Here is a 21,463-nt window from a genome sequence, read left to right on the forward strand (position 1 = left end):
CGTATGCCAGCTCATCCACCAGGCCTAGTTTGGGCAAATGAGTGTCTAAGTTTAGGCTCTTTCCCCCTGCCTCTATCAAATGGGCACAGAGATGACCCATTTTGCAGGCAGAGAGTGGAGCATGAAGAAAGAATTTCCAATCACATACATTTCTTCTACAAAATTCCTGAGCCTGATCACATTTACTCACAGTACCACTGTGTTCCGTGAGGCTTGCTCCCAAGTAAGTACATAGGGCTACTATAGCCTTCCAGTTCAGTCCTATGCATGTTACTCCAAGGTAAGTTCCATAGTGTTCAATAGGGCTTCATCTGAGGTAAGTGTACATTAGACTTCAGCCTCAGCTGGAGCATGTGTGTATCAAACTGAGGTAAATGTCTAGATTAGTATTATGCGCTCCAAAACAACAAAATAATGGAGCAACAATGCGGATGATCGCCCTGAGTCTGAGTGAATGCACACTCTAGTAGATAAGGAGTGCCAAATCTGAACACATCCCCCAGGATTTTTTTTTTTAAAAAACTCACACGTCATCTCTGCTATAGACAACATTGTGAATTGGGGGGTGGGGAGGAGATCCTGTGAAAGTCTCTTTGCTATATTTTTAATAATTAAAAATTTTTATTATCGTAATAAGTAGTAGCATGTGGGCTTTTTAATGTGCTCGAAAAGCTTCACATATTCAGTAATCTTTAGAACAACAGATTTATTTATTTATTTATTTATTTATTTCTATGCTGCCCAATAGCCAAAGCTCTCTGCGTGGTTCACAAAACATAAAACCAGATAAGCTAGCCAATTATTATCATCTACATATTACATATTAGAAGGCTGGAGCTTGCCCATGGCTAGCTCCCAAGAGTACAAGAGGCTGAGTACAGATTTGGTGGTGATAGCAGAGATTTGCTAAGGTAGTGATTTGGGGGAGATTTGGCTTATGATCTTGACTACTGCACTACACTACCCCACTTGCACTTTTTTTAATAATATGGTTATAAAGTGAGTTTTTGAGAGAATCTAGGCACACCTGTACAGTCTGGGCAGTATTGTTGTGTATCAGGCCTAGTAGATCTGACCTAGCTGCATTTTGGAAACAGGAGGGACACAGCTGGGGGACATTGCGATTCAGCACAAATTTGCCAGGCCCAGAGGGCTGGGGATTTCACCAGCATAGGGATACAGAGGCCAGCTAGGCTGGTCATGGGGGAAACTACCCACAAGATGGCAGAATGCAGCTTGTACAGGGTAGGAGCACGGGAGAAAGGCAGAACAGACTCCCAACAGAAACTCTGCTGGCTGGGCATGGCTTTCTCAAACCAGAGTCTAAGTGCTTGATATGCCAAAATGGGAGGCTTTGGGGGTACCTGCAGGTAGGAACTGTATCACTTCTAGGTTCTGCACAGCACCAAGCACTTTCTCTTGGTAACCAAGTATTAACCAACGGAAGAAAGTCTTTCTTTTAGCAGGGTGGGGACATCAGGACTGTTCAAAGGCAATTTAGCCTCTGAACAGTTCTTCACCTACGTCTTTTTGCAGTGGTGGTGAGATTGCCCAGAGTTATGCGGAAAGGCACTCTGTGCATGCCTAGCATTCCTCTTCATCCTAATTCGAATGTCCCAGAGTCCTGGGATAGGGGGGGAAAGGCTCAGGAGCTTGATTCGACTGATTCCAGAGTTTAAGCAGAATAAATTGAGATGAGGATGAGGATGATACATAAACATGACAATGAGGAATCCAAATGGAGTCCTTGCTTCCAGAATGAGAGAAACGGAGGCCTCTAAAAATGCGGGCAGTCGTGGGCAATGCATCTCGAAAAGTGCGGGGCATCGAACTTCCAGTTTTTGTGTGAGGAAAGGCGGCGGCCAGCGTTGGTGGCCTTCCGGGCTCGGAGTAAAGAAAGCAGCTGGACAGTGTTCTCTCTTCTGACTGGAACCACCGCCACCAGGGCTTGTTTTCGCCGTCGGACGGCAGCAACCCCAAAAGAAGGACACGACGCCCTGATGGCATCGGCCACTTTGCCGGCATAACGGAAGAAGCATCTTCGAAACCTGGTCGGGGACCTCGGCTGGCCAGCACGGCGAGCCCCTGGTGCCAGGCGAAAGTCCTGGCGCGCGACGGGGCGGGGCGGGGGGCTCTGCCTTTTCTTCGGGCTGGCTCCTTTGCGGAGATCCCCCTCCAGCCCGCCCCCGCCCCCCGCCTCCCAGACTCGGTCCTTCTGTCCGGGGTGCCGGAGGGAGATGGCAATCGCGGTGCGCTCGGAATGCGTCGCTTGGCACTCGCTCAGCCCCCTCTCCCCCCCGCTCACTCCCTCTCTGTCTTTCGCCGTCCCCTCCCCGCGCTCCGCTGTGCCTGTCAGGGGGAAGCAGCCTCGTCCGTCCGTCCCTCCCTCCCTCGCTGCCTGGCTCTCCTCCTCCGCCCGGGACGGGGCTCAGGAGCAGCCGCCGATCGCCCAGCCCAGCGACTGGCTCCCTTCGCCCGGCGCGCGCCCGCCTGCTCGCCCGGCGCCTCCGAGGGCGCACGGTGCGCCGCGCTGGAGAAGGGGCCGGCGCCCGAACGGCCGGCGATCTCTCAGCCCCTCGGTGCCGCCTTCGCCGTCCCAGGATGTTGCCCCCGTCCCGGACCCAGCTGGGGCTCTTCTTCATCTTGCTCTGCCCAGCCAACATCATCGGGCTGTGGTGGTGAGTAGCTGAGACGGTGCCCCGAGGGGGTGCCCCGGGAAGGGGCTCTCCAAAGGGGAGGAAGGAAGCGGGGCCAGGGGAGGGCGGGCTGCTCTGCGGTCTACTACCTTCACACAGGGAGGCAGGGAGCCCGAGAGAGTAGCCCCGCTGGGGCAGCAGCGGGTCAGGCTTCAGTTTTCAAGGCGAGAGTGCCTCCTTTTGGGACGCGGGGAGGGGGGAAGCGGCGGTTCTAGGGAGCTGGGCTATCCGGAGAGAGGTTTCAGAAATGCGCGGCGGCCGCGGTCCTTGGCAAGCAGCTGTATTTAAACTAGGGCCAGTGTTACAGCCGTCAAGGGCTCCTAGCCGGCCTGGATGCAAAGGGAAGTGGCGTGTTGAAGGTAGCAGAGAACCCCGAGGGGGCGGACACTGTCCCGGCTTCATAGATGCCCTGGGGAGCAGAGTTTCCCCACCCTCCAGTTCAACAGGGCCCTATGGAATTTGCGCCCTCGATAGACTTTTATAGTGTGAGGGCAGATGCTCCGAGAACCCCGTTGAATATCCTCAGCACCATACACACACGCGCGTGCGAGTATTCCTAGAGACCAAGCAAAGCCCCATAAACCCACCCAGAAAGAGGCCTCTCAACGCCCCCCCTCGATCTCCCACTTCGAACATTGCTCTCCATGGAACCGACTCTTTCACATCCCACGTTTATACGTCTCTCTCCCCACTCCAAGGTGACAGCCGCCCCATCGGACAGCCCCCCTCTAAGGCTCCATGCCTTCGAGCCCCACAGAAAAGCCCTCCAACTGCAGAGCGCCCCTTCCTCTCTTTTCGCAGTCTGATTCTCCTCTGTCCCCGCCCCGTCCAAGCCCTCGGGGATCTTAAGGTAAACGCGAGTCACTCCTGTTGGGATGGGGAGCCGACGCCAGGCGAGCGCTGAGCTGTCCTCGGGCTACATTCCTACATAAGGGAAGGGAAGGGAAGGGAAGGGAAGTGGGGGGCGGGGGGGCTCGACCGACCGACCGACCCCTTGTCGAAAAACCTCCGAATCTCTGGAGAGGCAGGCAGGGGCCACCTTACCTCGCCCTTCCCTCCATTAAGTTAACTTTAATTTAAAAAAGACAGGGTGTAAGGAAAAGGCGAGGTGATTCCGATAGCGCCCCCCCCTTCTGCGCCCCTTGTCGTGGGGCCTTCATCAAAGAGTGCGGGGGAGGCAAGCTAGAGAGAAAGAAAAGGAGAGAAGTGGGGAAGGGGGGGTTCATTACACCAACGAGCCCGTAGCTGGGACCCAGCCTCGGAAAGCCCAGGTATCTGTCGAAACATGACCTATTTAAATCTATTAAGAATTTCACCCAACCTGTCTTGATCCCTTTTTAAGTGCTTTCCAGCCTAGCTTCCTTCCCTGCAATCCGGGACATAATTCATTAGCTAAGGTGATTCATCTCAACGTTGTCACACTTGCCTGACCTCCAAAATTAAGCTCTGGCTAACCCTTTCCCTGCCTCTTTCCCCCTCTTCCCCGGAGGGGATTGTCTCATCCACAACCTGCCTGCTTGTTGTCCCAGCCAGTTTGAGAGAAAACAAGTCCCCTACCCTCTGCACCTTCACCAGTGGCGGCGGCGGCGGCGGGGGGGGGGGAGGTTTGCCCCCAGGGCTAGGGCTGGCTCCAGGCTCTGGAGGGCCCTTGGCAAGACACCCTCCATGGCCCCCCCTCAGCGAGTCTCCCTTCTTGCCCCCACTGTCACTGTCACTCTTTCCCGTCCATGCTGCCCCTTGCTTGCTGACAGGCAGAGCGCCAGGGAGCAAATGGCATCTGCTGCTCCTCCATCTCACCGCCGCTGTTGTCTGGGCCAGAGCAAGAGGCAGGTGAACAAGCGCAGTTGCAATAGTGAAGAGGTGGAGCGAGTCCAGGGGAGTCCGAGCCCCGCCCTTGATGCTGGCCTTGCCTCAGGGGACCAGAATGTGAAGGCTTTTAGAATGGAAAGGGAGGCATCCGTCTCACTAATGAACCCACTGCCTCATGACCTCCGAGCTCTCCAGAGAAATCTGTGGTCCTTGTCTAGATGGAGAGTCCAGGACAGAGGTTAACTCTTTAATGGTATAAGTGGTGGGGACGCCGGCCCTCCTTAAGGAGGTACAACTACCTCTAGCCTGATCTCTCCCCAGTATATGTCTTCATTGATCCAGAAAACACAGACTGGATTTGCCCACGTACTTGCCACACACAGGGCTGATTCAGAAGTGCAGGTTCATGATGACCCAACACTTGGTGACTGGCAGCTGAAAATGTAAACTAACGGACTCCACTGGAAAGCATTGCGTCTGAAGCGAGGCTATGTGATGTGCAAGCTCTGCTTGTCAGTCTTTTCTCTCTGTGGGCCTCTTTGCACATGCAAGTTATCACTTGATGTTGCCGTCGTCAAGTGGTGAGCAGGCATGAGATGCTGACCCAGCCCACATGGCCTTCACTTGTACCTAGGGCTGAAGGACCACATGGTCCTTCCCAGGACCTAGGGCAGAACTCCCATTCCTGCCAGTTCACGCCTCCTGCTCCCAGAGACACGCCTTGCTTGGGTTTGCTGCAGCAAGACAACTTGGTTTTAAAATAATAGCAATGGGTTAGCAATAGCAATAATAGCAATGGGCTTTCCTGCATAGAGCAGGGTGTTGAACCCCAAGCCTGTGGGGCAAATCCACTCTGTTGGGGTCCCAATCCAGCCATCCAGGTTTTTCCGGGTGGCCCCACCCCTTCCCCTGCCCCACTTCCTTTCCCCTGATCACTGATTGTTTGGTGCTTTGGCACAATTTTAGGAAATGCCTCTCCTAAGGCTTAGTTTCTGGCAGCAAGAGCTTTAAGGTGAAATATGCTGGTATTTTGACCCCATGCCTTTTTGCCTTTGGCCCCACGCAGCACCGGAATGTGGTCCCTCAAAACCTCTCAGAAGTGGAATTTGGCCCTTGGGCTGAAAGAGGTTCCCCACTCCTGGTGTAGTGAATCAAGTCCAATGGGACCCCTTCTGGTTGGGGATCCTGAAGAATGCATCACGTAGAAGACTAGGGGATGCATGCCTTCCTTAGGCTGGAGCAATGGGACTATTGCAATAGCCCATGCTTTTGCTTGCCCTTTTATCTTTCGGTTCTCCATGGCAGGGTCATTGTTATTGTTGTTGTTGTTGTTATACTTTATTTCTATACCACCCAATAGCCAGAGCTCACTGGGCTGTTCACAAAAATTACGAAACATAATATAAAAATGTTGACACACAAAATTTTAAAACCATTTAAACAATTAAAACAGTTACAATGAGATACTGGGACCTGATAAAAGGACTGACATTAAAACCCCATCAGATGCCATCAGATGCCTGGGAGTAGAGGACAGTCTTAACCTGAAGCCAAAAAGATGGTGATGTTAGTGCCAGGCAGAGCTCAGTGGGGAGAGCATTCCAGTCAGGGGAGCCACCACTGAGAAGGCCCTCTCCCTTGTTGCCATCCTCCAAGCCTCCCTTGGAGGAGGCACATGGAGGAGGGCCTCAGATGTTGACCATAGCGCATGGGTAGGTTCATACCGGGAGAGGCGCTCTGTCAGGTATTGCAGTCCTGAGCTGTGTAAGGCTTTATAGATGAAATCCAGCACCTTGAATTAGGCTCAGAAATATATAGGCAGCCAATGCAAGCAGGACAGAATTGGTGTTAAATGAGCCCGCACCCTCTAGTTGCTTTTGCTGTACTTGATCAGCTCAGGAGCAAACTCTTCTGGATGAAGGGCTTGCCTTTGATTCTCCTTGCAATATTGCACATGGTGGCTGCCCCAGACAGTGAGCTCTTTCCTGTGTACCAGCTCACCACCTGTTAGTGCCTGGCATGGAAAAGCCAAATGGCACCATCCTCCACCTCTGTAAATAAGTAACATGGGAATACAACCCACTGGGATATTTTCCTGTGCAAGGCCCATCAAAATGAGCACGAGCAGCACATGAGTACATCACTGCAGTCTCTATTTATCCTGCCTTTTCTCCTCTTGCAAGGGAACCAAGGTCGCTTACATGATCCTCCTCCTCTCCCTTTTTTATCCTCACAACAACCCTGTGAGGTAGGTCAGGCTGAGAGCCAGTGACTGGCCCAAAGTCACCCAGTGAGCTTCATGGCTGAGTGGGGACTTGAATCCACACCTCCCCAGTACACAGGAGAATGTCCTTGCGCATCCTGCCTCCTCAGCAAGGCCAGTGCCAGGGGTCGGCAGTGTCGGGCACCTGCTGAGGCCCACACCCCAACTTCTGACTCCTGCAGCCCCATCCTTCTGCTGCTGCTTGCTTGTTCACCAGCCCTCTCCAAGCATGAGTCCTGAGAAGAGTGAGGAGAAAGAGCCACAGCAAGAGTGCAGTCTCCTTGCGCTCTCACTCTGGGTGCTGATGCAGATTGGACCCAGAGGGCAAACAAATGGGCAGAAGTGGCCATTGTGAGGAGGAGGGCCTCCCACAGAGCACATCTAACCAAGAGCCCCTCAAAACCTGGAACTCATCTGTCAGAGTTGTCCGTTTCTCACTTTTCCTCCTCTGAATGGCACCCTAAGCCAGCTACCATCTTGCCTCATGGTAGAGCTGTCTCTGAGGCATGGACTGGCTCCCGCACTGCAGGTTTGTCTTCCTGCTGCTACGCAGTGCCTGGTCAAGACATTTTGCTGGCTGAAGCGCTGCCCAAACGGTGCCTCCTCCTGAGGTGGCTCGGGCTAACATTTAAAACAGACCAACAGCTATATAAATGTTAATAATAAAGAAATAATCATTTTAAAAGTCTTGCTGCACCATTCAGAGCCAATTCCTGCCTTCATCTATGCCTGCTCCCCTTCATGGTGTCGCCAGAAGCAAGGGGGAAGGACTGTAGCTCAGTGGAGGTATCATGGTCCAGGTTTGATCTCTGGGTCGATCCCTGGCATCTCCAAGGAGGGCTGGAAAAACTCCTGCCTGGAACCTTGGAGAACCTCTGCCAGTCAGTGTTGACCGTACTGGGCTAGATGGACTGAGCGTCTGGCTCAGGATAAGGCAGCTTCCTATGTTCCTACGCAGGACATTTTATGCAATTGCCCCCACCCCCAGACATATCCAGCAGCAGCCTTTGGCAGCCTGGACACAAGCAAAAGGGTAGGGGGCTGAGCTTTTTGCCCTTTGGCTTTAAACATTCCCCCCCCTTCAGCTTCAAGCAGTGGTGGCCATCTTGTGAGAAGTGACCCTTGGTTGGGCTTGGAGGAGGCTTGGATCGTTGTTTTCCTGACTTAGGCAGGATCACCGCACGAAAAGTTGAGAGAACCCCTGCTGTGGGAGATTGGCAAATGAATTTTAAATTTAAAATCCTCCTCCACATCAGAAGGATCTCACTGGGATTTCTCTTTTGGCACATGAATGTCTGTGTCAGGGAACAGGGCTGCTGTGGGCTTGCTCCATGTATGTCAAAACTAGGCACAATTGTTAACTCCCTAGAGATAATCTTTCTGCCCATGAGTGACACGCTTGGAATTTTGCTGCCGACAATTTCTAAACATGTTGTTTCCATGCTTATAGTTCCTCCTCTCACACTTCTTAATAGCAAATGTCCACTGTGTTAACACACTGCAGAGCGCTGGCTGCGATGTTCTGGGGTGTAGTTGTTGTTGGTTCCTGGAACATTTGGCAGTTGGGGATGGAGGAGAAAGGAGTGGGCAGCTACCTACAGCAAGGGTGCTAGAGATGTAGAGCTGGAATTTGACCGGGGATGCTCAGGATTAAATCAGTTGGGATCTTGGATGGCAAGAGAGGGCTGGAAGGAAGGCTGTGATCATCTTGTGTGTATTGGCAGAGCTGGAGCTTGATGCTTAAGCGGATAATGCAGAGGAGGGCAGAGGTTCAACATGCGCTGGCTGCTTCTTGGCTTTTGTTTAAAATTAATTTTAAAAAAATAACCCAGCTGCAAAATCATGAAGAAAACAACCCTGGACACCAAAATGTTGCATAAAGAGAGCCTATCTAGGCCATGCCTGTTGAGCTCAGTTATAGCACAGGAAGGCTAAACTGACCCCAAAGAATGGGCATATATATCTTAGGGCACTGGCCTTCCCATCTCAGTGTTGCTTTGGGTGTGCTCATGTTTCAGAACATCAAAGAACCCGGATGCTATAGAGAGGCAAGGAAGAGCTGAGCAGCAGTTAGGGCTGGGAGTACTTGGGCACACTGCTCATATTTTGTGGTTGCATAAAGCAAGCCTAGACATTTGGGTGCTGAATTCACCCAAGAGCCCTGACATTCATGAAAGACACCCCAGGATTCTAGCTCTTAAGAATGTGAAGGATTCGGTGTGAAATGGTGTGGGTAATAGTGGGTGAATGCTCAGAGAAATGAGCTGAATTTCCAGTAGTCAGGAAATGGGGTTCAGTGTCTGGGATACTAGGGTTTTTTTTAGTAGCAGTGGAATAAATTGTGCCAAAGCAGCAGATACACAAGCATTTGTTTTCATTTGCATATTTTGTTCAGATTGCAGGACTGAGCTTTTCTTAGTGCAGAATTTGAAGTATGTTGGCACACAATTTTGTTTATATTAGCCCAGACTGCTCACAACTTTATCTATAGGTTAATGTTATTTATTGATCCAGTGCAAGCTTTCCAGCTTTGGCAAAGGAAAGCATACCATGGACCTAAGCAACAGGTAAAGAACTCTGGCAGCAGTGATGGAGGGCAGGTGAGATATACAGTTGATCCTAAGGTCAGTTGAGAGGCATGGATGGGTGACAATTGCCCATTGGAACCTAAGAAAGCCAGCACTCTCTGAGGGACTGCTTACACAATCAGTTACCCAGGAACAATAACCCCTGAGATCCCTCCAGCCTCTGATTTGCTTACATTTTCCAGGGATGATTCAGAAGCAGAAGTGAATTATCTACAGCCTCTAGCAAAATCATAGGATCCTAATTTTATGGTAATAGGGCTAATCCAAGACATAGAGTCATAGAATAGTAGGGTTGGAAGGGGCCTACAAGGCCATCGAGTCCAACCTCCTGCTCAATGCAGGAATCCAAGTCAGAGCATCCCTAACAGATGGCTGTCCAGCCTCATCTTGAATGCCACCAACGTGGGAGAGCCCACCACTTCCCTAGGTCATTGGTTCCACTGTCGTATTGCTCTAACAGTCAGAACGTTTTTCTTGATGTTCAGCCGGAATCTGGCTTCCTGTAACTTGAGCCCATTGTTCCGTGTCCTGCACTCTGGGATGATCGAGAAGAGATCCTGGCCTTCCTCTCTGTGACAACCTTTCAAGTATTTGAAGAGTGCTATCATATCTCCCCTCAGTCTTCTCTTCTCAAGGCTAAACATGCCCAGTTCTTTCAGTCTCTCTTCATAGGGCTTGGTTTCCAGTCCCCTAATCATCTTTGTTGGCCTCCTCTGAACCCTCTCCAGTTTGTCTGCATCCTTCTTAAAATGTGGTGCTCAGAACTGAACACCATACTCCAGATGAGGTCTAACCAGTGCTGAGTAGAGGGGAACTAGTACTTCCCGGGATTTGGAAGCGATACTTCTATTAATGCAGCCCAAAAGAGCATTTGCCTTTTTTGCAGCCACATCACATTGTTGGCTCATATTCAGCTTGTGATGGACAACAATTCCAAGATCCTTCTCGCTTGTAGTGTTGTTGAGCCATGTATCCCCCAACTTGTAACTGTGCATTTGGTTTCTTTTTCCTAGGTGCAGAACTTGGCATTTATCCCTATTAAATATCATTCAGTTGTTTTCTGCCCAGCGCTCCAGTCTATCCAGATCACTTTGAATTTCGTTTCTGTCTTCCAAAGTATTAGCTATCCCGCCCAATTTTGTGTCATCTGCAAATTTGATCAGCATTCCCTGCACCTCCTCCTCCAAGTCATTCATAAAAATGTTGAAGAGCACTGGGCCCAGGACTGAGCCCTGCAGTACCCCACTCGTTACCTCTCCCCAGTTTGAGAAGATCCCATTCGTAAGCACTCTTTGAGTCCGATTCTGTAGCCAGCTGTGGATCCACCTGATCGTTGTTTCATTTAGCCCACTTTGAGCTAGTTTGCTTATCCGGATATCATGGGGCACTTTGTCGAACGCTTTGCTGAAGTCAAGGTATATTATGTCCACAGCATTCCCACAGTCCACAAGGGAGGTTACTTGATCAAAAAACGAGATCAGGTTTGTCTGGCAGGATTTGTTCTTGACAAATCCATGTTGGCTTCGAGTAATCACGGCATTGTTTTCAAGGTGCTTACAGATGGATTGCTTTATCATCGGCTCCAGAATTTTCTCAGGGATTGATGTCAGACTGACTGGTCTGTAGTTCCCAGGTTCCCTATTTTTACCCTTTTTGAAGATAGGGACAACATTAGCCCTCCTCCAGTCATCTGGCACTTCCCCCGTCCTCCATGATTTCTCAAAGAGAATAGACACCAGTTCTGAGAGAGCTTCTGCCAGTTCCTTTATTACTCTAGGATGCAGTTCATCTGGCCCTGGAGATTTGAACTCATCAGAGTAATTAGGTGTTCCTTGACCATATGCCTATCGATCTCAAGCTGCAATCCTGCCCCTTCAGCTCGTACTTTGCCTTTGCCAGGGGGGTCATAGCCTCAGGTGTAAAGTGGCCACTTGTGAATTGCCAAAAAAGAGGACATGAATCACCAAAAAAGAGAACAAAAGGGGACACCTATTTGCATAAAATTGGTATTGACTCATTTATATGTATAGATGCGAATGTAGAAATTATTATTGTAATTTAAATAGAAATACAAAACGTCTCACCATAGTGTGGAAGACTGTGACCTGTGTACCTGCTCAGTCTGCTATCTACATGCTAATCGTGGATGGGCAACTTCGGGGCCCAGCTCTTTTTTCTGATAGTTCTTTATCTTTAAACTTGACCGCCTTTCAAATAGGGGATGCCTTCAAAATAGAGGAAGGGCTCTGGCAGCCCTTCAAACAGAGGACTGTCCTCTGTGAAAGAAGACACATGGCTACCATACCCAGGTGGCAAATGCTGGAGGGCAGCCTGGGCAGTCCTGTGGCCATTCCTCCTAAGCCCCCCAGCCAGTCCCCTCTGTTGGAGGATAGAGCTCTGTGTGCTCCATGGCCTATCTGGTACTCCCTGAACTGCTATCCTGCTACCCTCAGATATGGTGGAAGACACTGCCCTGTTGCCAGTGTCAAACTGCCAGTCCAGTTCATTTCTGTACATGGAATGGGGGTGGGGCAGCCATCTGTATTCTTTGCCTCAAGGAGCCCAATGTCCTGGGCCAGCACTGGCAACAGTCCCTCCCTACCAAGCAAGCCTATGGTAATAGCCAGGGCCGGCCCTCCTATAAGGCAGAGTGAAGCAGTCATCTCAGGTGGCAGATGCTGGGCGGTGGCAGCAAGGTCTGTTGGAGAAGAAAAGCTGTATGTCATGAGGCTTGCTCTGCACACCCTAAGATAGTTAGCTTGATGTCTCCAGGTGCAGTGGAGGAAGCTGTCCCAATATCAGCTTTGAAGACAGATTAATCTGCCAGTCCAGTTGGCTTTTGTACATGAAATAAGAGGGGATACCATCTTATTCTTTGAGGCAGAAAAATGTCTTGGGCGGGCCCTGGTAATAGCATATATCTTGGAAGAAAGGCAACAAACCACATGGCCAGGCAGGAGAGGAATGGGTCACTAATCCTGGCAGACTTAAGATCCACTGGTTTGTTGCTTTCATAAGGCATCTGAAGTTGCCTGAAGAGCATCTGAAGTTGTTGGACTGTTTCTCCCATTATCCCTCACTATTGGCTATGCTGGATAGGGCTGATGGGAGTTGAAGTCCAACAACATTTGGAGGGCCACACATTCCCTGCCCCTGATCTAGTGCCTCATACTCAGGATTACAGCTTTTCATTTTGGATGGATTGATTAACCAGATTAAATATGTCAGTTGGCTCCATCCAATAATCAATATGGATTACAATTTACATTTCATTCTGAAGCATCAACTGAAAAGTTGGGGGAAGGACACCCCCCCCCCCACCATCTTTAACATTCTTGACCAGGAGTATGACAGGGTGGTTGAAGAATGTTGAGAAGTAACTAATCTGTACCAAGTGATTTTGAATATATGTGCCCCAAGGCCGACTCTCTCTCATGTACTGTCTGTCCTTTGTGTTCCAGGAAGTAAGACACAAAGTGAGTGTATGAGGGATATAGTTAATTCAACCAGATCTTGTTGAGGGAAATGTATGAGCTTTCACGCTATTGGCCAGACTCTGCTGGGGTAAAGATATGAGAGGTGCTCAAGAGCAGGCTCTTCTTGGAGTAATCTAATCACTCATGAAAAACTTGGCCACTGTTACCATGGACTCTGGGCACAATATATGATTGATCTCATCCAGTGGTTTTGACATTATCACCATCTTGCTCCTTGGGGGACAAGAAAGCCCTAATTGCGTCATTGCAGATCTGAGGATATGTACTTATTCCCACCACAAACAACTTGGCAAGGGAGTCCGGCCCCTTGATCTGAGTAACAGTGGATTTATATCAACACAGATTAACGCCTTGGATGGTCAGCACTGGGGCTTGTGGGAAATGCAGATTGAGATTTAATAGCCACGTGTGCCCAGGGGACTGCGCTTTGGATCCCCAAAGGGGCCCATGCTCTGTTCTCTTTCTTTAACAGCCACAGGAACATGTTTTGGAGGGGGAACAGAAGCATCTACACAGAATCTATCAGCAGCCAGCAGGGGGAAGCAACAGAGGCAATGGCTAGTGATAGTAGTACCATTTTGAGTTATTAGTTGTGCCACGCCCTCTTCCCTTCTATTTCTTCCCCTGAGGTCTGTTTAGAATGCTGGGAGTGGAGGGTCTGCTTGTCCAAAGGGTGGACAAACTTTGTAAATGGGTAGACTGAGGTTGACAGAAGCAAAGGCAAAATTGAAGCCAGGGCCTTCCTGATTTAGTGGTTAATCTCTCAGCCAGCGTTCCCCAGCCAGGTGCCCTCCAGATGTGTTGGACTACAACTCCCATAATTACTGACCATCAAGCTAACTCTCAGGGGTAGATGGGAGCTGTAGTCTGACACATCTGAAGGATGCCAGGTTGGGGAAGGCTGCTTTAAACTGCTACACTACACCAGACCAGCTCTCTGATCCAGCAAAACAAGTTTTAGAAAAGCATTGAACTTTTCTGTCTAGAATCACAAAGCCTCATTTTCCTCTTCTCCCTGACCAGTGGATCCTGCCAAACCTCCAATCTGGATCCTCCCAATGTTTTTCTCCCCCCGCTCCCCCGTTAATATGTCAGATTGTTTGAACCATGTAGGTTTGGTCTAATAAATGTATCCCTTCTCCTCCAGGCCCCTCTTGGTCTGTGCTTATGACAATTTATAATCTCGATGACATGAGTTTATTGGTTTATTTAGCCAATTGCTGACTCATGGGCAGATGCAACCCAAGAAGCAAATTTATCTGGTCCTTGGCAGCCCTACCAGATTTTAATCAAGGCATGGCAAACATTTTGCCCACAGTTTCCACATAAAGAAAATAAAATTGTGTTCAAATCTTGAGTGTGAGGCGGCAACACATATTGAGACTGAACTTGAATGTTACACCTCTTTGAGGGCTTTGTATGTGATGCCTCAGCCATGCCTGGGTGTGTGTGCTCCATCACCGTGAGGCTTCTTATTGCTAGGTATGCTGAGTTAATTATAGAGCCTGGCCACCCAGGAAGAGGTCAGTGTGTGTGTGTGTGAGTGTGTGTGTGTGTGTGAGAGAGAGAGAGAGAATTTACTTCTGGGCTCCAGGAGTCTGGTGCCCTCCAGATGTGTTGCACTTCAACTCCCATCAGTCCCCAGCCAGCTTGGCCAAGGTCAGGAATGCTGGGAGTTGTAGTCCAAAACATCTGGAGGACGCCAGGTTGGGAAAGGCTGGCCTGGAGAGTAGCATGGCCCTTGAGAATACAGATGTTGACCATCCCTGGCATAGAGCAGCGGTTTGCAAAGTCAGTGAAATACGGTTATGTGAGCCTCTATAAGGAACCCTAGTCAACTGTCAGGAGAAGCATGAATCCTTTTCTGATCCCACCCAAGATGTGACTTGGTTGGCTCAGGAAACTGAATAGTGATGTGTGCCACCAAATCAGTGCAAAAACAAGAGAGGTTGTGAGATTTTTTTCTAGTTGAATCAATGCTGGTGCGAGGAAGGACAGTTCTCTACAGTTTGTAAGTGACTTGCCTCGATTTGTTTGTCTTCCTTCCTTCCTTCCTTCCTTCCTTCCTTCCTTCCTAACATTTTAAGCTGGCTGTGGAGTGTTACATGTGGTCCCAACTATCCCCTCAACCATTGCTTCTCTACTTGTGTTCCTTGTTGCTGGAACATGGTGTGTGGATGGTACACTCAAGAAGGCACTCTCTGATGATCTTAATACTTATGAAGATATTAGATGAATGACGGCCGTGTGTGTGTGTGTGTGTGTGTGTGTGTGTGTATTCTCTGTATTTATAGCTATAGCTATTCTTTCAGGACTCCCAAATAATCTCAGTCATCTTCTAGTCATTATACAAGGATTGTTTGTCTGACTAGCTTCCTGAATACAAACTTGAACAAAAAAGGAAGATAAAGTCGAACATCCTAAAATAAACTAAAATAGCCTTCCCCAGCATGATGTCCTCCAGATGATTTGGACAACAACTCTCATCAGCCCCAGCTAGTATAGCCAATAGTCAGGGATAATAGTTGCAATCCAAAATATCCGGAGGGCACTGCATTAGGGAAAGCTGAACTAAAATATAAAGTTTCCTGCCAACCTAACCTTATGTTAAATACTTAACAGAACCATTCCTTTGCCTGGATTTCCTAACTCATTTTGGAGTTTTTCAGGGTCATATTTCTGAGACCCCTAAATGTGTTTTGGAGAGAAGGAAAACAGGAGAGGTGGAGAGAGAGAGAGAGAGAGAGAGAGGGAGGGAGGGAGGGAGGGAGGGAGCATGCAAACACTTGCTTTTGTGATGGACTTTGGAGCAGGCAGGTCAAGGTAAAAGGGAGTGAGCTCAAGCAATTGGGACCACCAGTGGCTTACAAAAAATATTACCCAGTTGGCCTGTTGATCATCAATCAACAGAAACCACACGGATTCCTCTCAGTCATACAGGTGGAGAGGGGAGGGTGGGATATGGCATTGGCAGAAGGCAGTTTGACCTGTTACATTATGCTAATTTCATATACCGCAATCGGATTGGGGAGGGGGAATCAAGCAGGCATGGTGGCCACTTCTCTTAAAATCTGCCCCTACCTCCCAGGGTGGGGTGGAGGGAGATCCGTATCTTGGAAAAACAGCACTGAGAAACTTCGGTGGCAGTCCTCTGTGCACATATTGGGAATCAGCTCCATTAAACTCAGGGAGGCCTTCATTAAGCATGTATAGGGGATTATTGGGCTGCATGTTGCTCCTTGCCTTTTGATTTTGGTGCTACTCAAAAATATTCCTGTAGGACAGCTTGTTAAGCAGGGGCCTGGCAGTACTTGCTACCTGACACTTTGTCATGTAGAATGAGCCAATTCACAAACATCAAAACTAGAATGAGTACTGATTGGGGCTTGGCTGGCTAAGGCTCTTGCAACAATGCCCTGAGGTTCTCACATGAATCTAAGACCTGGGGATGCAAAGAATATCACCAAATCTGTATCAGATTTCTAAGAATATCAGTCTTAGAATCTGTATCCAGATCTTGAAAACTCAAAACCTAATCTGGACTAATACATCGCTGTGTATGACCTGCCCCCCAAATTGTGGATGCTGGACCGTGGGATTGAGGTTTTATCAGTACAACATTTGGGCTGGTTAATTACTCAGTTGCGAAGGCAGGGATGAGTCAAGCACATGAGTGACGTCCCGGAAACTCTTTAACCCAAAGCACTGGAGTCGAGGTTCTCTGCCCTGGGGCTGCTGGAGTCTGGTGGTGTGTGATTATAATCATCCCTTCAGACCTTAATCCTTTTGTCGCTTGGCCTGTGCCACCTACAAGCAGTGCAACCAGGCTGTAGTCCACCCACTTCTAGAAGACTCCCAAATGCTTTTGCGGCTCCCAAATTTATTTATTTGCTATCTTTGCAAAGCTGTGGGAGGAGGGAAACCTGTGGCTAAGGCCAGGATGCTGGTGAAAGATCTGGGTTTGGTTCCCAGCTCTGCCAGTGACTCTCTGGGGGGATCTTGGGTAACACATTTCCTGTTTGCCTGCTTTTGTCCGTCCATCTTTCTCACCATAAATGCTCATTTTTCTTCCTGTTTGCACACACACCCTGAAAATGCTGAAAGATTTGTTGCAAACACTCACGATAGGCAGTCGTACTGACTTCAAAGGAAGTCTGCATGTGTTTGTGTTCCTAAGGACCATTCATATAGATTTATATTTTGGGGATCAGGTTTTTACTTTATAAAGCTGTAGGCAGGAACAGCCCATGCATGCAATGGGCCAAGCACCAGTGTGCCTTCAATGCAATACAAATCTGTAGTAATGGCCCTTCTGGTGGTGGGTGGTAATCCCTGGCCATATGACAGCTTCTTTGTCAGCTCTGGGACCTCCACAATAGGTTTACTCGTATCCCCTGCCTGTGATCATAGAATCACAGAATCATAGAATAGTAGGGTTGGAAGGGGCCTACAAGGCCATCGAGTCCAACCCCCCGCTCAATGCAGGAATCCAAGTCAGAGCATCCCTGACAGATGGCTGTCCAGCCTCGTCTTGAATGCCTCCAGTGTGGGAGAGCCCACCACCTCCCTAGGGAATTGGTTCCATTGTTGTATTGCTCTAACAGTCAGGAAGTTTTTCCTGATGTTCAGCCGGAATCTGGCTTCCTGTAACTTGAGCCCATTGTTCCGTGTCCTGCACTCTGGGATGAACGAGAAGAGATGCTGGGCTTCCTCTCTGTGACAACCAGCAGTGTGGTGGTGGCAGGTCACACTGGGGCTTTGCTCTGGCACTTTTTTTGAAGCCAGCCCCCAGCCGGGTCGCAGTCTGCTAGGGAAGGAGGAGGGAGCAGAGGGAGTGAGGGTGGCTGCCTCTCGTCTACTACTACTACTACTACGCAGAGCTGGCCAGACAAAGGGAGCAAGTGAGAGAGGGCCCTGCAGCCTCCTCCCGCCCCCCCCCAGCTCTTGGCTTCTCTGCCTGTCCCTGCTCCGCCTGACCCTGGCGCAGTTCTAGCTGCCCTTGTCTCCTGCAACACCGGCCACCCATTCAGGGCGGCTGCTGCTGCTGGCCATGGCGGCAGCAGGGGTGCGCGCGCGCTCTGCCACCATTTATGGGGCAGAGCAGGTGGCTGGCTTGTGCCAGTTTTTTGGATTTATTACACAATCCTATGCGTGTTTACTCAGAAGTCAGTCCCACTATGTTGAATTGCCAACAGAGCTTTCTCCCAGGTAAGTGTGCCTAGGACTGCAGCCGTAGCTGCCTTCCCAAGATCTCTGTAAATTTAATTCGAAATAAAGACCCATTGGATTGCACTGTTAATTCTTGAACATTAATTTCTACAGTAAGCAGAACTGCCAAATGCAACCTGCTCGGTCAGCTACACTTTTTGGTACAAGGTTGGCCTGTATCTGGGCAAACAAACCCCAGTGGAGGGAAGGGAAACAGAAAAAAATCAGTTGGGGGGAGAGGAGAAAAAAGGTGTGTGTGTGTGTGTGTGTGTGTGCGCACGCACGCACGCGCGTGTGTGTGTTCAATCCAGCTGGGCATGTGGAGCTTAGGGAAGGCTAATGGGTAATGTTGGGGCGCTAAGGGAGTGTGCAAGGGGGCTGCTTAAATGCGAGGAGATCTGTCCATGAGGGCTCAGCTGAGAGGGTGAAGCTTCCATAGGGTATCATATTTTGAAAACCTAAAATGTTTGTGTCGGAGTGAGTAAGTGAAAAAGATTAACACCCCTGCATTTTTTTCTCAGACATCCAATTGAAATACCCCTGCCTTACTCTCAGCTGCACTGTTTTTGGGTCCCAGTAGAAGGCTGTAGTGTATATCTTACAAGGTTGTACCATCTTAGAAGGGGCCGTGGCTGTGGCTGTCACGAAGGGACCCTGCGCTTCTGAATTGGCCACTGCACTACTGGTGACAGCCTTTAGGTCCTTAAGGTGTATCGTCAGATGCTTCCCACAGACAGATCAGAAGATGTCTTCTCTTTCTAACTGGCAGTACCAGTTCCAGGTTTTGGAGGGCCTGGGGGCTAAGCACCCTCAGTGGGCCCCCTCCAGCCGTGAACCATTGCCCCCAGCTGCTGTTGCTCCTCCTCCTCCTCCTCCTCCTCACCATCGCTGCCGCTTGCTGGCTTGACAGGCAGCGAGCCAGGGAGCGAGGAGGCCGCGGCACCTCCTGCTTCTCCTCCTCGCCACCAACGCCATCATCTGGGCCAGGGCAAGGGGCAGGTGAACAAACAGGTGGCCATGGGGAAGAGGAGGCACAACGCTAAGGGGCTCCTGTCAGTGGGCCCCTGCCAGGGTGTGGGCCCTCAGCAGGTGCCAGGCCATGTCTGTCCTTGACTAGCCCTGCCAGTTGGCATGTCAGAGTAGTAATTCCTTGCATTTCAAACCCCCATCTATTTAGCATGCAATGAAGATTTGGCTCCTTTACAGTATGTCTTTGGAGAGAACAATTAATATTGAGTAAGCTGGACAGTTTGCCTCTGGGAATTAAAGCAACTTTGAAAATAGGCCCACAAAAGTTATTAGCCTGCAAAACGTTTTCCTAGTTTGCTGGGGGCTGTTATAGGAGGGATGGAGAGCTCTGGTCCTCCTCTATGTTATTTCTATGCTGGGTGGATAGGAGGGGGCCTCCCTCCTCCAGCAGCCCATTTCGTCCGGATGCTGGGCACAGAGAAGGGACAGAACACTCCATCTTTCCTCCACCAGCTCACTCAGTCACCTGCATAGAATTCCAAGTATTGGCCTTTGTGCAATTGCTTGTGGCCTATGGCTATTGGGTGAGTGCTTAAATGCAAGGCTGAATTAAAGGCAGACACAGACCAGGGTATGATGATGTTGAACAAAAAAGGGGATTCCTCACCGAGAGTAAGGGAGAGAATGACACTTCATTGATCAGATTCAATAATATTCAGGGAGGGCCTCTGCATTTCAATAGGCATGATGTGATCATAGCTGGAAAGGATCCACTGGGCCATGCTAGAAAAAAGTGTCAGGTCATACAGCTCTTTTTTAGAGTTGACATCTTGTTTTCTGGCAGGGCTTTTGTACCTTTACTTCCCACTTCACCGTAACCACTTCTGCAAGTGAAGCTTTTCCTATCGCTGCTTCTCTCCAAGCCAGGAAAATGTTCCTCTAGTGAATTTTTGCCATCATCTTACTATCCTTAAGTGTAAGGTTAACAGGAAGCTGGAGTATAAACTGTAACAACATCATCATCCAGTTTTTAGATTATGAAAATGTACTGTGTTCCATAATTATTCTTATCAAGTATTGTGGATAAGGTGTTAAACTGGACAAGCCGCAGGAATCATGATTATTATAACTATTTTTACATAGAAAAATAAGGCGATTTAAAATTCAGTGAATGCTCGCCTATTAGTGTTGGCTAGTGAAGCCCAACATGTCCTTTTATTCTTGCTGTAACCTGTTGGAAGATTCTGCATGCTTCCACCCCTCATTCTACAAATGATTCAAAACAAACATGGAATTCAACACATTACATAAATACAAACTCATCGTTGCTCTACTTCTGTGCATAAAATTCACAAGGTGAATTGAATACACACACACACACTCACATGCTTTGGCACTGTTTTTGTGTTTGCTGTCACTGACTAACCCCTCTGGAAAGTGAATCAAATGTCTTAAACAAATTGTGACACTGTAATGGCAATTTTAGGTTTCTCTAGTACCAATCACACAGTAAATGTTACTGCTAATGGCAAAAGTTCCCAAGTTACATATTAATGACTGAGAACTATGTAATTATTCAAAGTCATTCAAAGTTCGTTGAGACTGAGAAAATAAGATCAAGCCTACTTGAGTTAAATTCACGGTCCTGATATTTTCCACTACTTCAAGACTACTTTGACTGGCCTTACTGCTAGATGTCAGAGCCAGCTTGGTCTTGGGTTGTGTTTACAGGATCCGGGCCTGGAAGGTAAGCTCTGGCAAGATCTAGACTGGGGTGAATCAGGACTGGGAAAGAAAAAAGACTAGATTATGTCTGGGAAAAGGAGGCCAAACAGGGAAACTGACTATTTTTAACTATCAGGAGTGGTGATAGTTCATATGTATCTTACATGAAGAAATATTATTACTGATTATGAAAATTATGATTATTGATTATTGATTACTACACCATCTCACCCCTTCATGGATCACTGCCTTGTTGTGGCGAAGGGGCTTGCCTAACTCAGTGAAGCCATAAGCTATGCCGTGCAGGGCCACCCAAGATGGACAGGTCATGGCGGAGAGTTCTGACAAAACGTGGTCCACTGGAGAAGGAAATGGCAACCCACTCCAGTATTCGTGCCAAGAAAACCCCATGGAACGTATCACAAGGCTAAAAGAGATGACGCCAGAAGATGAGCCCCTCAGGTCGGAAGGTGTCCAATATACTACTGGGGAAGAGCAGAGGGTATTTCCAAGTAGCACCAGAAAGAGTGAAGCGGCTGGGCCAAACCCGAAAGGACACTCAGCTGTGGATGTGTCTGGTGGTGAAAAGAAAATCCGATGCTGTAAAGAACAATATTGTTTAGGAACCTGAAATGTAAGATCAATGAATCAAAATAAGCTGGAGGTGGTCAAACATGAGATGGCAAGATTGAACATCGACATGTTGGG

At 49.0% G+C, this 21,463-nt stretch overlaps 1 protein-coding gene across 2 annotated transcripts in view; it reads left to right on the forward strand.

Annotated features, from left to right (window-relative positions):
* Positions 1–2,408: 2,408 nt before the first annotated feature.
* The window catches only part of WNT6 (Wnt family member 6), a 58,698-nt gene continuing 39,643 nt past the window's right edge, over positions 2,409–21,463 (forward strand). For both annotated transcript variants that reach the window (XM_084805532.1, XM_084805541.1), the window contains exon 1: positions 2,409–2,678. In XM_084805532.1, the coding sequence (XP_084661658.1) occupies positions 2,602–2,678 (77 nt within the window). In that variant the 5' untranslated portion in view covers positions 2,409–2,601. The remainder of the gene's footprint in view (positions 2,679–21,463) is intronic.

This window comes from Heloderma suspectum, chromosome 1, assembly GCF_057233095.1.
Source record: "Heloderma suspectum isolate Gila_16-S chromosome 1, 16-S_ref, whole genome shotgun sequence".
Taxonomy (NCBI): domain Eukaryota; kingdom Metazoa; phylum Chordata; class Lepidosauria; order Squamata; family Helodermatidae; genus Heloderma; species Heloderma suspectum.